At 41.8% G+C, this 15,825-nt stretch overlaps 1 protein-coding gene across 5 annotated transcripts in view; it reads right to left on the bottom strand.

Moving 5' to 3' along the window:
* The window catches only part of MAP3K15 (mitogen-activated protein kinase kinase kinase 15), a 166,529-nt gene that overhangs the window by 41,394 nt on the left and 109,310 nt on the right, over positions 1 to 15,825 (bottom strand). For all 5 annotated transcript variants that reach the window (XR_010596664.1, XM_065579742.1, XM_065579738.1 and 2 more), the window contains 5 exons: positions 15,520 to 15,627; positions 13,840 to 13,889; positions 8,338 to 8,433; positions 6,045 to 6,132; positions 870 to 1,003 (listed from right to left, as the gene is read on the bottom strand). Coding sequence is in view for 4 of the 5 variants with exons in the window: in XM_065579742.1 (XP_065435814.1) it covers positions 870 to 1,003; positions 6,045 to 6,132; positions 8,338 to 8,433; positions 13,840 to 13,889; positions 15,520 to 15,627 (476 nt within the window). In the remaining variant the exon portion in view is untranslated. The remainder of the gene's footprint in view (positions 1 to 869; positions 1,004 to 6,044; positions 6,133 to 8,337; positions 8,434 to 13,839; positions 13,890 to 15,519; positions 15,628 to 15,825) is intronic.

Genomic DNA, 15,825 nt, shown 5'->3' with positions numbered 1-15,825 from the left:
AGTCCCCCAAAACCTTCTAGTCACTAAACTTTAAATTCAGCATGACTGGCTGGCTTTTCAGAAAACACAAAGCAATGGAGTACAAGAAAAGCTTCCCACAAAGATAGAGGTGCACTGGGGGAGGGGGGGAGATTACATGCATCTCTTCCTAGCGTTTTCCAGCTCTATGTTTGACATATTCAAATGGTTTAAAACCCTTTCTCAAAAAAGGATAAAAATATGATTGGATTGCTACATGGAAAACAAGCTGTTTCTTATCTAAAATATTCCAGGAAATAATGTCGGACTCTTTATTCAAACAATTAAAAAATCCTGATCCCCACAAAGGACTTCATCAAATTAGTATATATTTTTGGTGGTTTGGTAGTACTGGGAAAAGAGGAAGACATTAAAGTTGCCCCTAAACAGAATGATTAAAGCCATATTTTATATAGATTAATTCAATTATCATGTATTGGAATATTATACTACAAACCATTATACATAAATACATTTTAGAAAGGAAAAAAGTCTTAGCAACAAACTGCATTTTTCATTGGTGATGCAGGTTTATTACTACACTGAGGGCTTGTCTACACTTACTGGGGGATCGACATTCAGCGATCGATGCATCGGTGATCGATTTAGGGGGTCTAGTGAAGACATGCTAAATCGACTGCAGATCACTCTCCTGTTGATTCCTATACTCCACCGGATCAAGAAGAGTAAGGGGAGTTGACGGGAGAGTGTCTCCCATCGACATCGCGTAGTGTGGACCCCGCGGTAAGTAGATCTAAGCTACGTTGACTTGAGTTACACTAGTCACGTAACTCAAATTGCATAGCTTAGATAGACTTTTCTCTGTAGTGTAAACAAGGCCTAAGACTCACCTGCTGTCTCTCTCAGGGATTTCCTTGATGGCTATTCGGACTTGATTGCTAAGATCTCTTCCAGCATAAACTATTCCATAAGTACCTTTCCCTAATATCACTCTATCGCCATTCTCATCATAGTCATATTCATACTGAAAGCAGAAAGGTATACGTAATGGTACACAAATAGTTACAACTGCAGCCACCTTTCAGATTGCAAATAAGTTTTAGTAAGAATGATGAAATGTATATTGTTCTATACATACATAATTTTTAAAAACTTACTGGTCATTAATTATTTACTTTTTGCTTTATAAAATGTGGTCTTCCCTAACAGGAGTCCAGATACATAATTGCTAAATAGATTTACTCAAAGGGAATTTTGCCTGAATATGGAATGCAGGATCGGGCCCAAACAGTGCAAATATTTATAATCAAAAACAATAATATAAAGTGAGCACTGTACAATTTGTATTCTGTGTTGTAATTGAAATCAGTATATTTGAAAAATGTAGAAAACATCCAAAAATATCTATAATAAATTTTAATTGGTATTCCATTATTGTTTTTTAACAGTGCGATTAAAAATGCAAATAATTGCAATTCATTTTTTTTATCAAGTTAATTTGTTTTGAGTTAATCGCTTGAGTTAACTGAGATTAATTGATAGCCCTAAAAATATGCTGATCTTCTAAAAGGAAATTAAAAATACAAAACTAAGTAGTTGTATACATTTCTGTTGGAACATACTGTGTCATATCCTCAGCTAGTATAAATCGGTGCAGGTGACTGACTTTAATGGTGCTACACTGGTTTACGCTATCTGAGGATCTGGTCCACTACTGTGACCTCATTGTAGAGAACTCTGTTGCAAAGATCTCTGCAGACAAAAAGCCTACTGATGCATGAAGCAAATTCACAGGCACTAAATGAACCTCTATTATGAGAGATGGGTTAAACAGTGCAGTCTTGATTCATATACAAATTTGAGAGTGAGAAATTAGTGTATGACATTTTGAAAGCTTTTACACAAACAGAAAACAGAGATTTTTTTTTTAAAGAGGTGTGTAGCTTTATAATTTCCAAGATGAACGACTGGAGTATGTAGATTTCCCCTTGTTCCTTCCCAAATCCAAATGGCTGTTTATGCCCAATCTGTGAGACTTCAGGCTTCGCATGCTGTGTCTATATGAATTCCCTACCTAGGTAACATCATTTTTAATTTTTTTTACTGCTGTAATTAATAGACACTTCTCTCGTGATACCATTTTTTCTGCTATGTCAAATATGTCCATGTCATGCAGTGAAACTGAATGCAACCTCGAGATCTGTCTTCTTCGAGCATGTCCTGAGTTAAGTTGCTGCTGTTTCAATATGCCTTCAAAATTCTCTCTGTTCATTTACAAAATGATCACCATCTTTGTATCACTGTACAGAACATGCTAAGGAATTCTGTTGTTGTTTAACCCTAACACCATATCCTACTCAGTGGATTTGAACTTGGATTAACGTAGCCTTAATATAGTTTCATTTTCCACGTTTTAGCTCTTCAAAGTTCCAAAATTATCCTGTTATATGACATGCACAATTGACCAAAGTGTCACAAGTAAAACTTGTCAAGTTCTTTGGCAGTAGCAAACCCAGGTTTCACAGCTATGGCATGACACAGCTGCATGACCGAGTTTGAGGTCAAGGTGCAGCTCTGCAACAGACTAGTCCTAAGGTAATTCATCTCAGCCTAGAGAAGGAGTCCATGCTCCCTAGCATGCTTCCCAGGATATGTGAAGTCAGTTGAGATGTGTAATTCAGTGCTTGACAGTAGGTTTAGTAGACTGTGTACCTGATGCAATTTGGTATGTTTCCATTCTGTTTTCTTTAGGTGGACAATAAATCCATACTAGTTTGCCACTACAGAAAATCTGTGCACATGATCAACTACTGAGCCTCCTTCGTGAGTGATTCAACTGCAGTTATGAACAAGCAGGTGTTTCTCCTAAGACCTTGGTCAAGGCACACAATCTGGTGTTCCCAGGCCTAGGGGATTTCCTAGTTGGGATTCAGTAACAACTTTTCCAGTGATAGAAACTTTCTCAGTATTAATGTCCAGGTGTGCACAAAAGGTAATATAAGTGAATCCCACTTGGTTCAAAGAATCCCCAAATTGGCTCTAGTTCTAAATCTAAATCTTTGTTAACAGCAGCCTTTGCTCCAAGTTACAATCATTTTCAAATGCTACCTTGTCCCTATCATGTAGCCCTTTACCCAGATGACACTCGTAATCACAAGAATTTTGACTGAAAACTGAAAGATCACAGGTTTTCTTTTTCCTTCCAAAGTTTCTTTTCCCCTTAATACCATGTATGGTTTCCAGGTGAGGTTCTCTCATCAAGTCCATCAAGAACATGTCACCCAACATTTTTCATGTTGTCACTGCAACGTTGGCAGACCGGGTGTGAGTCCTTGCCAACGTTTAAGGCGTCAGCTGAGCACTGACAAATTCTTTGCTGGAAACCAGTCTGTTTCACCCATTTGTTAATACGGTTCAGATGGGTATTGGACTTTCAACGTGTTTAGTATTTAGACTCTATGAGATGCTTGTAGGTTGCTGCATGCATTAATTTCACTTATTATATCTTTATCACATGCTATATCATAATATTTAAGCTTTTGATTTATGACTGTAAAAAATGTTTGCTCTGAAACTGTGAACTCAATCAGAAGGGATCTTCTCCCAACCACCAAGAAGGCCTATCAAAACTAAATGGGACATCACAATACAAAGATTTTGTTAACTGCCCTTTCATACCCATGAAGAGGCTAAGTGCAAAAGGGATCATCCCATCAGCTTGAATTTGGGAAGAAGAAAATAAAAACAACCGACAGGAAAATTTTTCATCTCTTTTTTGTTGTTTGGACTCACAGGACCAGAGCTATGAAACAGAAGCAGAGATCCCCAGAGTCAACCTGGGTTAGCCCTAAATGACATTCAGAGCTGACATATTACTACAACTCTGTCACCTTTTAAAACTATGGACTACCTCATTTGTGTATACATGTTTGCCGGCTTTAACTTTGTAATAACTCTCTCACTTTTTTTTCCCTAGTTAATAGATCTTTAGTTGGTTTATTACTGGATTGGCTACAAGCATTATCTTTGGTGACAGATCTAAGGTACAAATTGACATGGGGTGAGTGACTGGTCTTTTGGGACTGGTAGCAACCTGAATATTTTGCAATCTTTGGTGTACAGCAACCAACTATCCCTAAATTCAACTCGCCTTGATGGTAAGATAGACTGTCTGTGACTACATGGTAAGTCTGTTATAGTGCTTTGGGAATTCACATTTGTTACTGGGTTGGTGAAATCTAATTATAGAATATACAACCAGTTTGGGCTTTCTGCCCTGCTTCTTGACAATCTGCCCTGAGGTTGGCACTCATGGTCATGAGCCACTCCAGACAGCATGATAGTCCCTCTTTAAGTGACAAGACTTCATAACCTATAACTGTGGAGTGATATAACATGTCTGATCTCATTTATGAACCAGCTGTTTCTAGCTAAAACTATTGTTTTTCTTTTTTCTTTTTTCTCCTTTCTTTTTCTTTTTAGGGACTGTAATGTCAAATCAACCAAAGTTCCAATGGGCAAGTTATAACAGTGGGAAAAAACCAATCAAACAAAAACCCCAACCCAAAAAAACCCTTCTCCCATATAGACAAATCTGTTTAGGGGCTTTCAAACCAAATAGCTTTTGGGACTGGTAGCAACCTGTATGGATAGAGTTCTGCCTTTGCCTTCCACACCTTGATTTCTACTTTGACCCTTGTTGCATAATAGAGTAAACTTAATTTAATACATGTGAAAAAATGCAGGTTGCTTGCAGAATCATGCAATTTAAAGATGCAATATATATATCATTAGGCCACCATTTTTACAAATGGAACCTATCAATGCATTATTATTCCCTACAATGTATCCTCAAGCATTTAGCTCAGTTCAGTTTTTAAAAGACTCAAGCTATGGTGAACTTACTTCCTTTGAGAGATTATTCCTCAATCAAATACATTGTATTGTTAGGAAGTGTTCTTGCTGTTGGCTAAGTACACAAATATGCAATGTAAAACCCATTGCCCCAGATATAACTATATCTCTGACCAAGCAAAATACTGCTTCACGGATCCTGTTTTCTCTACAGTAAATGCTGAGGCCACAGATGTGAACTATTTAGCTGAGCCTTAAGAGACTCTCTCAACTGATGCACTTTACATTGGCAGGATGAGAGAATTCTATGGCCAGCACTCTCAGACTTGGTTGTGGAACCTTGTCTTTCAGCTAGTGCACAATCTTGAACAACTCTTCCCTCCCCCAATTCCTGCTTGAAGTGTCAACTCCTACAGGAGATTCATTATCATGAAGACCTAGTCGCATCCTAAAGGTAAGTAAATTGCTCCTGGGAAGTGCCCATTTGGCAATGGCTTTTGATGGGAGAAACAGGAGCAGAAAGAGCTTAGGTTCAGGTGAACTACAAAGAGTAAGTATTTTTTAAAAACAGCAGCTGGATTTACTTTTACCTGCCCATAGATAAAAATGACATCAATCTTTTAGCGATGCTTTCCCAATTGCAATATAACAACAGAATGCAGTGTACACCCTCAAAACTGACAATTCCAAACTTTCTGGATGAAAAGACCAGTGTTCACATTGCCAAGAGTCTGGTATTCAATCATCGCCGAAACAGCCTATCCATTTAATTTATCCAAAGAGATGGCAACATCCTGGATCTGGTTAGAAAAACTAAGCGGCAGTTTCTAAATAGGTTTTCTTGGGAAGTATGCAATACCAGCTATCATTATCTATCCAACTCCACCCAGGATCAGGTGATTCTCAACTATCCATCACATGTGTAATAATTTTCAAGATCAATAACTCACATTCTCATGTACTTATATGACTCCAGCCACTGTAGTAGATGGCGCACTATGTTACATACAAACCTGTATTTTCCCCCCACAAGAAAGTTAACTGTTTTGTATAAAGAGTTACAGGAGTGTTGCAATTTTCTATATATTTTGAAGGATTTAAATGTTATTTCCTTATCCTTGTTTCTCAGACAAATTCATATGAGGGAGGAAAAATGGAAAAGAAAAAATGGTTTAGGGTTTTCAGCTATTTTACCCATAAACATGACTTACTTCCAGTGTGTCCCCATCAATCTCTCCTTCTAATTCCAAAGCACTGCCCACAGCATCAGTCAAAATCTCCTTAACCAAGCCACAGAATCTGCAAGCAGTAAGTATCAAACAATCAGCAAAGATAACGCCCTCTCTGTAAAAGATTAGCTAGAACTTTGTAATCCATGTGCAAAGCAATACATTTACTAACAAACTGTAATAGGGTTCCTTCATTAACTTTCCATCTTTACATTTACTATAGTTTATCTGAGGAAAGATATCAAACATATTGAAAAATAAAACCCTACTTATCTACAAAGTGGTTTAATCAGCTGCAGTGTACCCAAGCATTTGTTTGGGGTTTATTATCGTAATTCTTTTAACTACAATGTTTCAGTTAGATAAATCTGTAGACTAGCCTTAGTATGGCCTAGTCTTTATAAATGCAATTACAGAAACATGAAAACCAAAATACTTAAAAGTGACTAGAGATATTCAGTGCCTCAATTTCGGGTGCACAATCTGAGACACCTTGGTAAGGGCTGACTTTTAGAAAGTGCTGAGCATTCTACGAAACTCAGACAGTGGTGCATGCAGCTATTACACTGTACATAGCATTGGCAGGGGTGCCTAGGGCTGGGGCCCTGGAAATGGGGCACGGCCAGGCAGGGGACCCTACTGCAGGAGCCAGCCCCTTGGCACCAGTGAGGAGCAGCAGACCTGGCTTCCTCACTGCCCACTTAGGTTGGCCCCTCTATCATGATGGGGGGGTGCGTGGCAGAGCCAAAATTGAGTGAATGGTGTTGTGGCCTGGTGCAACTTTAATTTGGCCGCCTTATGTGTATGCATTATGATGCAGTCTTTAATTAAATGATCACATACTATTTTCTCCACAGGACTCCCTAAGAACACAGAACAAATGGTGCTCATTTAATTAGCAGTTATGCAATATTTTGTTTTAGCTTCATTGTTCCATGTGTAGCCCATGCCTTATTTACTGCAAACTATTCAAACTCTGCTCTAAAGAAAGAAATGCTAATTTTTTAGCATTTTAAACTCTGCATATTTTTTCTATGGCACTCATTACTTTAGTGCTTGAGTGCTATACAGCCATTTAGTAATTTATCTTCACAATATCTCTAAGGTGAGGGGGTATTCCCAGGGAAGCAAACAAACAAACAAACAAACAAACAAACAGGAAGTACTTCTTCACACAAAACACAGTCAATCTGTGGAACTCATTGCCAGGGGATGTTGTGAAGGCCAAAAGTGGAATTGGGTTAAAAAAAGAATTAGATAAGTTCATGGAGGATAGGTCTATTAATGGTCATTAGCCAAAATGACTCTGAATTCGGCCAATAGTTTCTTAATGAGAAAAAAGTTTCAAGATGATAAGTGCACAAATGAACTTTTATTTCTCATCTGAAAAACAGCCCTAGGCACCCCTGCCAATGCTATGTACAGTGTAATAGCTGCATGCACCACTGTCTGAGTTTCGTAGGATGCTCACCACTGTCAGTTTTTGTCCTCTACTAAGTGCTATATACCAGTCACCAGTGATGCCGGAACCGGGGGAGGGGAACAGGGAGGCCATGGCCCTCCCACTTTTTGAAAGTGGACAGGCCTGGCTTTTCACTAGGGTGGACCCTGTTCCCGTCCCCTCCTCTTCTCCCCAAGCCCCAACCCCATGGCCAGGCCAGCGTGGAGCCCGGCTGGGGAGCCTGGGCAGTCATGGGAGCCGCGAGCCATGTAGACCCTCCACCTGCCCGCGGTGCGGGGGAGCCTAAAGCAGCCCCCAGCCCATGTCCTGCCCCCCGGGCTCCCTGCCCAGCCCAGGGCAGGTGGAGGGTCCGCGAATCCATGCCAGCTCTCCCCAACCCAGCACTGGCCAGAGGGTAGGGGAGACACGGGCCGAGGACTGCTCTTGGTGGGCCTCCCATACCGCGGCAGATGGAGGGTCCGCTGCAGCTCTCCACAACTTTCCGCACAGCTCTTATCATGGCCAGGCCGTGACTCTGTGGCCCTGCCCCCGGCTGGAGCCAGGTCGGGGAGAGCTGTACGGGCAGCTCTGGGGAGCCTGGATCCCCCCACCTACCCTAGGCAGGAGGTCTGGGGGGGGCGGAGACACAGGCAGGGGGATGCTTTCAGCCCCACTCCAACCCAAGCGGGGGGACGGTGGGTTCCCCGGCCCCGCTCCAGCTTCTGGCTTGGCCAGGGAAGGAGCAGGGGCCCCCAGTTCCCCCACTTTTGGGAAGTCTCCACACCCTTGCCAGTCACATACCAGAGAAGTTTTATTGTGGTAAAATCAACTCACCTACTACACTGGTCTTCTGTGGAAAAGTAGATTTGAAAATCATCAGAGTTGTCATGGACATAAAGAAAACAACATCGTTCGTCAAACTTGGATATGCTGTAAAATTTCCATCAAAAAAAGTTTTACTCTATAGATTCATATTAGACAGCATGGAGGAGGAGGTAGTAATATCTTAGGAATTATTCAATTTCAGACAACTTTTCTTTTCTCAAGGACAGTTAATTCTCTCACAAATGCAAGAATAGCTGTAATTGTTCTCCTTACATATAAAATCTCTTTTGTGTCACCTATTATTGAGGGTGAAATCCTGGCCACATTTAAGTCAGGCAAAACTAATGCTGACTTTGACAGGGACAAACCTCATCCCAGATGTTTTTTTTTTTTTTAAACCTTTCTTAGTAGACTCATATGATTTCCTAGTATTTGACTGCCCAGGTGTGGAAACTGAACTGATTTAACATCAATTTAGATTCCAGGGCGGTCTTTGTTTACGTTAACAAATTTAGTTTATACTTCTGTTACATTTGCAATCAACCTTAAAAAGGAAATAATGGCAACATACATTAGTGTGTAAGCTTCTTAGAACCTTTTAAAGACCAGATTAATACGTAACCACATCTGCCATTGAGGTCAGGTCCTTTCTCGAAAAATTGCCTTTCTTTGATCACCCCTCCACAGAACCCAAATAAATGGGCTACGTGCTGAAGAGCTATGCAGGAACTGGGAGAATGGAATCCACCTTAAGTCCATGCACAATGCACATGGAAGTCCTACAGTCCCTTCATAGCTGCTATTAGCTTTTGGATTGGAATAGCTTCTGAATTGCAAAACATTTTGCATCCCCCATATAGGAGTTCATAGTCATAGGATCTGCATAACTGCCAATTCCTGCAACCCCTTCCTCCCTTCCCTGAGCAGTCACCAGGCTCTCCCTCCACACTAGACTGCACAGAACTGTCATGAAGCCCTGTTCAACTAAGTGTAGAGTTCGCAGAGGTCTTTTATGTATCCACTTTGTAAGAGAACCTCTGCAGTTCAGCTGCATTTGGAAATTTTCATGGTCCTTATGATCCCAAGCAAAATTCACTCTAAATGATATTTTCTTCCTTCATTCAATAATCTTTGACAAACACTTTACTTATGTGTATGAGGCACCTTGCTTTGTAAAGGCATTGTTCATTTGAGAACACGAAATAATTGAACGCTCAATATTTTGGGTTGCTGTAACATTTAAGGGTAAGACAACAGTGCCAACATTCTAAAATACATAGAGCGAATTCGGCCAAAACAAAGAAAACATTTTGTATAATTTTAAAAAAAGTTGTATTTAGTAATAATTTCACTTTGGAAATGTAACATGGGAGGAAACCCTCATTTTTTGCAGCCAGCTCTATTACTTTACAAAACACACAATAAAACTCTCCATTTCAAATGTCACTGTATCACTTGGCTTTGATGAAGCAATCTCTGGTGTAGAAATGTATGAGGCAGATTAATTTAGCTGACTAAACTAGAATAAAAAATTATGTGAATTTTCAAAGGTTATACACAGGGGAAACAAGTCAGTATCCATGCATATGATTTTCAGTTTACTAAATATAACAAACTATATAGGAATGCCTCAGGAATTTAAGATTAACTGGCTACCATAAAGAACAATTACATTTGACAAAAGTGTGAATTAAGATTACAAGTACTATTCTATATTAAATAACTGGTGACAGTTTCAAAAGCCTGAAGAGGTCAAAATAACTCAAAATCAACAAACACAAACGTTAAAAGAAATCAAATCTAATTCAATCACATATAAAACTATACTTCCAAGGGTTTTAGAGTCTGCAGAAATGATTAAGAAAGGAGCCAAAGCAAATGAATTGTCACTATTCAATTAAAGTTACCATGGTAAGCAACGATTAATAATGCAAACTAAGCCCACTGTAAAGTAAGTAATGTGTGTTTTAGAAAATTTGCACGCTAAGGGACTCCTTATCTGGTAACGGTGCACACCAGCAACAATAATCATTTCATTGGTCTTGGAAACTTGTTGGGACCAAAAATAACCTAACATTTCTCCAGTGCAATAAAGGGAAAATCCTGGCTGCGCCCATCTCAGTTGCACAGGTGCAGAAGGACTAGCGGTGGTTCTGCAGTGCTGAAGGTCAGGTAGGCAGGATTTGAGTGCAAGTGCCACAGTCGGGGCCTGGGCGACCATGCCTAGTGGTTAGAGCTGGGGTCAGGAGACAGGAACAGAACCAAGGGTAAGAGCTGTAATTGGAAGACCAGAACCAGCACGGAGGATCAGAGCCGAGGTTGGAAGCCAGGAGTCAAGGCTGAGGGTCAGAGACAGAGTCAGAAGCCAGGAACTAAAGCCAGGGATAAGAGCAGAAACTTAGAGCAAGGCAAAGGAGCAGGGTCTGTCATAGAAGCTATTTGCATGATCAACTTCCTGTTCCTAGTGCTTCCTCCAAGCTTCAGTAGTGCACCTGGACCAATCGGGGACTCTGGGAGCACTGCCAATCAAATCCTTCGGGGGTGGCATATCCAGTAGTGTTTGGGCCCACTACGTTCACAGCCTGTCAATTGCTGCTCTGACAGAGCTGTCTGGTGGCAATGTGGACACAGCGATTGCTCAGGGACCAGCAGACCCAGGCTTCAGACCCAGATCCTTACAGCGAGGGGCCAACAACTCTGTGAAGGCTCCCAGCAATGGTGCTGGAACAATTTGTGTAGTGGGGGTGCTGAGGGCCATTTAACCAAACTGTAAACCCTGTATATAATGGCAACCACGTCAAGCCAGTGGGTGCAGCAGCACCCCTAGATCCAGCACCCATGCTCCCAGCATACTGTTGCACCAGCACTTATGTGTGTGGGGGGAGAGGGGGAGGCAGAGCAAGGACAGACTAGGAAAGGAGTGAGGAGGCTATGTGGTTCCCTCAGCCATTGTTCTTCAACAAAGCTGCGTGGAGAAGGGGCCAGGACCCACAGGAGTGTGAGACTGCAGCAATGGATGCACAGCAGTCTTAGGGGGTAAGATTATTTCCCCAGAGCCACTACAGAATTCCCATCTATTTCATCTCTGTGCTTCCTCTCTTCTGAGGACTTTAATCAGAGCAGAATAATCTTGTTATATTATTTTATTGCTTGGTTAATGAATCAAGAAAGGTAGTATTATTTTTATTTAATCAAAAGGGTACTGTTTTGAGGTCATTACTTATACTTGAGAGGAAATATGAAATTCTTTGTTTTTTTTATGTGATATCTTCAAGTGCTCAATTATATGGGTAAGTTATTTGTAATGTTTCCAGGATTTTGAGTTCACAGCTCTTTGTTGTAATGTATCTTCTTTATTGGACTGATGTTTTATGCTAACACTAAACTAACTCATGGCCTAAGAAACTACAACCGAGCTTTGTCAAAAAAAAATTAATTAAGTTTTAGAAAACATGGCTGACTTTTTACTATTAACTGGCAAAATTACATTTAGAGTTCGATTTAATTTAATCCTTTGTCAAACTGAGGGAAGAAGCTTTTGGGCAATATTATTAATTGTTTCTTGATCAAGAAATTCCAGGAAGACAAGACAAGAGAAGTTACCCATTGGTTCATTTCTCTCAGGAGCTCCTACACCTAGCTTGGGTAATCACCTTTGCTGATGTGATCTCAGGTATTTTTTTGTACACATCACTTATCTGGGTCTGAGATGGAGGGTTGGCAACCCTCCCTGTTTCACCGGGAGTCTCTCAGAATCAGGCTCTATCTCCCAGAGGCTACTGAAGCCAAACCGGAAGATTTTAGGCTGCTAAAAGTCTGGTGGCACAGCGGGGCTAAGGCAGACTCCCTGCCTGCCCTGGCCCTGTGCTGCTCCTGGAAGCGGCTAACACGTCCCTGCAGCCTCTGGGGTGCGGGGAGGGAGGCAAGGAGTCTCCGCCTGCTGCCCTCATCCCGAGTGCCGACTCCGCAGCTCCCATTGACTGGGAACCGCGGCCAATGGGAACTGCGGGGGTGGTGCCTGTGAGCGGAGGCAGTGTGCAGAGCCATCTGCCCACCCCCAGGGGCTGGAGGGATGTGCCAGCCACTTCTGGGAGCAGCGTGGGGCTAGGGCAGGCAGGGAGCCTGCCTTAGCTCTGCTGTGCCGCCGACCGGGAGCCGTCTAAGATAAGCGCCACCCTGCCGGAGCCCGCACCCCTCACCCCCTCCTGCACCCAACCCCCTGCCCCAGCCATGAGCCCCCTCCTGCACCCCAACCCCTGCCCCAGCCCAGAGCCCCCTCCTGCACCCAAACTGCCTCCCAGAGCCTGCACCCCTCACAAATCCCAATCCCATGCACCAGCCCTGAGCCCCCTCCTGGATCCCACACCCACTGCTGCACTCCAACCCCCTGTCCCAGGCTCAGCATGGAGCCCCCCACACACACACTCCAAACCCCTCAGACCTAGCCCAGAGCCTGCAACCCCTCTGCACCCCAAACCCCTGCCTCAGGCTCAGCACAGAGCCCCTCCCCACTCCGAACCCAGCTCAGAGCCCGCAATCGCTCCAGCCCAGTGAAAGTGAGTGAGGGTGGGAGAGAGTGAGCGACAGAGAGAGGGGGGACGGAGTGAGCAGAGTGCAGCCTCAGAGAAGAGGCAGGGCAGGGGGCGGGGTAAGGGTGTTTGGGTTTGTGAGATTAGACAGTTGGCAACCCCTGTACTTTTCTTGCAGCCTGAAGATTTCTCTATAGATGTCTCCTAATGTAAGAGATGTCTTCAGCTGGCCTCTTCCAGCCCTCTCTCATCCTTCTTTTTAAATACAAAAGTGTCAACCATGGAAAAGAAACTACAATTTATTTCCTGGAAATCTAGCTTCCAGTGACATGGAACTAACAAAGCGTGATTGCACCAATTGAGGGTGGGTTTAGCTCAGTGGTTCCCAAACTGTGGGTTGCGACCCCAAACGGGGTCACACCATCAGCAGATGGGGTTGTGGTGATCCCTAGTGTGGCCATTTTGCTCCACACAGTGTGACCTCACATGTACAGTGTGTGCAAGGTCATGATGCCTCGAGGAGGCCATTTTGCTCTACAAAATGGCATCCTCCGCACAGCATGACTTCACATGCATCATACATACAAGATCACTCTGTGCAGAGGATGTCATATTCTAGGACAAAATGGCATCCTCCAGGCTGTCTGGGGTCCTGGGAGGAAGTAATTAGTTAAAATGGGGTCATGGTGTCAAAAAGTTTGGCAACCCCGGCTTAGCTGAATATAAAAATTATAAATACAGTTCAAAATAGAACTCCAATATTTTAGGTTGGACTCTATATAGCAGAAGCTTACTGCTCTGCTTGACTTAAGGAAAGACAGACTCTTCCCTGTTACAATGTTTTGAAGCGGTTTAAGTAGAAGAAAGATTCAACAGGAAATGAAAAGCAGAGTTCATTATCTCAAATCATAAGGCATGATCATTTGACATAAGTGAAACATTAAATGTGAAACCGTAATTAGTTGTTTTCAAACATACCAACCTTATTCCCCTAATGGAGGAAGCTGTAAAATTCCATTCATGAATCTGTTTCTGTAAGGAACAAAGATCTAAGTCAACCACAGGTTAGTCTCAGCTTGTTATTTGAAAGCAAAGTCATACAATACATAGGATCTTGGCAAGAATAGCCACATCTCCATTTTTTTATTTGAAAGGATGAATAGATTTGGGTAAATGTAGGACCTATATTCAATGCTAGTTTAACTCAGTTGAAGAAAAGCAATTTAAAAAATATCACAGTGAATTAAGATACATATTTTCTAGTGTAAAATTCAGTTTCAAAAGCAAAGTTGAAGCTTGAAGTGTAATTTACCAAACAGTGCATCTTTGGACTGATTAAGCAATCCTTTCACATTAAAAACCACACATAGGGCAGATCCATTACCCTGCTCTTCTTCTTTAAGAATAGAACCCTCCTGTTTTCAGCAGACAGAGCGCTAGCATAATTGGTTCCTATGAATTCTCTCCCCCAGGAAGCTCTGGCACTGAAATAATTGAAAGGAGATGGACAGAGTCTGACCATAAGTACTGCCCTCCAGCTGTCCCCAGCAAGTGGATGGTGTCTTGGTTACTGTTGTCAGCTAACATAGGTTAGGGCAGTCCACAAGGAATCTGCTTTGTAAGGTAAAATTGTGTCATATATGCCGTGGCCTGTATTGGGAGCAGTGCACAACCCCACCACACCAGGTCAGATTAGATTTCAGGGATGCACAAACATTTAAAACCTTGTTCCATTATTTGGTCATCTCTTACTTTGGTTATCATAACCTCTTTGGCTATCATACCTCTTTTCCAGATCTTACCTCACGGAGGCTGCAAAAGCTGTCCTCCTCTCATGCCTTTCCAACAATATCTCCCCCTTCTTGATCACTCTGGGCTTTCTATTCTCCTTTCTCATCAAATTCAAGTTACTTCTCACTTTTAAAGGTTTGGACAACTCCATACCTGTCTGCATCACATCTCTTTATAAATTTCCTCCTACACCCTCTCTCATAACCCCATATTGCAACAAAGTTTGTCTCTTGACTTTATCCTTCACCTGCACACAACCTTCTATCTTCTTTCATGCTGCCTCCTACGTTTGGAAAACCTTTACAATTTCAACAATGCCATGCACATTATGGTGCTTTATCAATAATAACTAAATCAACGTAGGTTAGCTTTGAATTGTATCTCTGTAAAATCACATGTGCTAATGTAAAAAACAAAATTAAAGAGGATAACAGTATCAATCACGCTACCCAAAAGGTTTCAGAGTGGTAGCCATGTTAGTCTGTATCAGCAAAAACAACGAGGAGTCCTTGTGGCACCTTAGAGACTAACAAATTTATTTGGGCATAAGCTTTCATGGGCTATAACCCACTTCATCAGATGCATGGAGGACTTTGATAGAGCATGTTCTAGTGAAATGAGCCCAGGACTGGGAGCCACAAACACATGAATTCTAATCTGAGATCAGCCGCTGAATAATCCCAGATCTGCAAGTCATTTCACCTTCTCTATAGTACCGCAGTTTCCCCATGTGTAAAATGGAGATATTAATTGTCCTGCGTCACAGGGATGTAGAAAAGTTTAAAGTGCTTCAAGATCCATAGATGAAAAAGGAGCCATACAAGTACAAAGCATCATTAGCCATGTGAAATGTGTTTGCCATTTGTCTTACCACTTCAGTAGGCGAGACATGCCACAGAGAGACAGTTCTCTCTTCTGCTTCATTGTTGATTGACACGTATGCAGGCTGGTAGACCTTAGTTGGTTCGATCACTAAAACCTAAAAAAACCCAAAGTTCTGTTTAGTGAAATGTAACAGCAACTATACCGTAAGATCTCAAGAAGGATAGTGATATAGGATAATAAGCAACCTCAAACCAGACATTACATATTTTTTTTGTTTGATAAAATCCATGTTTTTTTCCTATTTACAATAAAACAATATTATTATGGTGTATTTGTTACTGTACTTTACAGA

This window comes from Chrysemys picta, chromosome 1 (assembly GCF_011386835.1).
Source record: "Chrysemys picta bellii isolate R12L10 chromosome 1, ASM1138683v2, whole genome shotgun sequence".
Taxonomy (NCBI): domain Eukaryota; kingdom Metazoa; phylum Chordata; order Testudines; family Emydidae; genus Chrysemys; species Chrysemys picta.
This window is presented reverse-complemented; position numbering and strand designations above follow the sequence as displayed.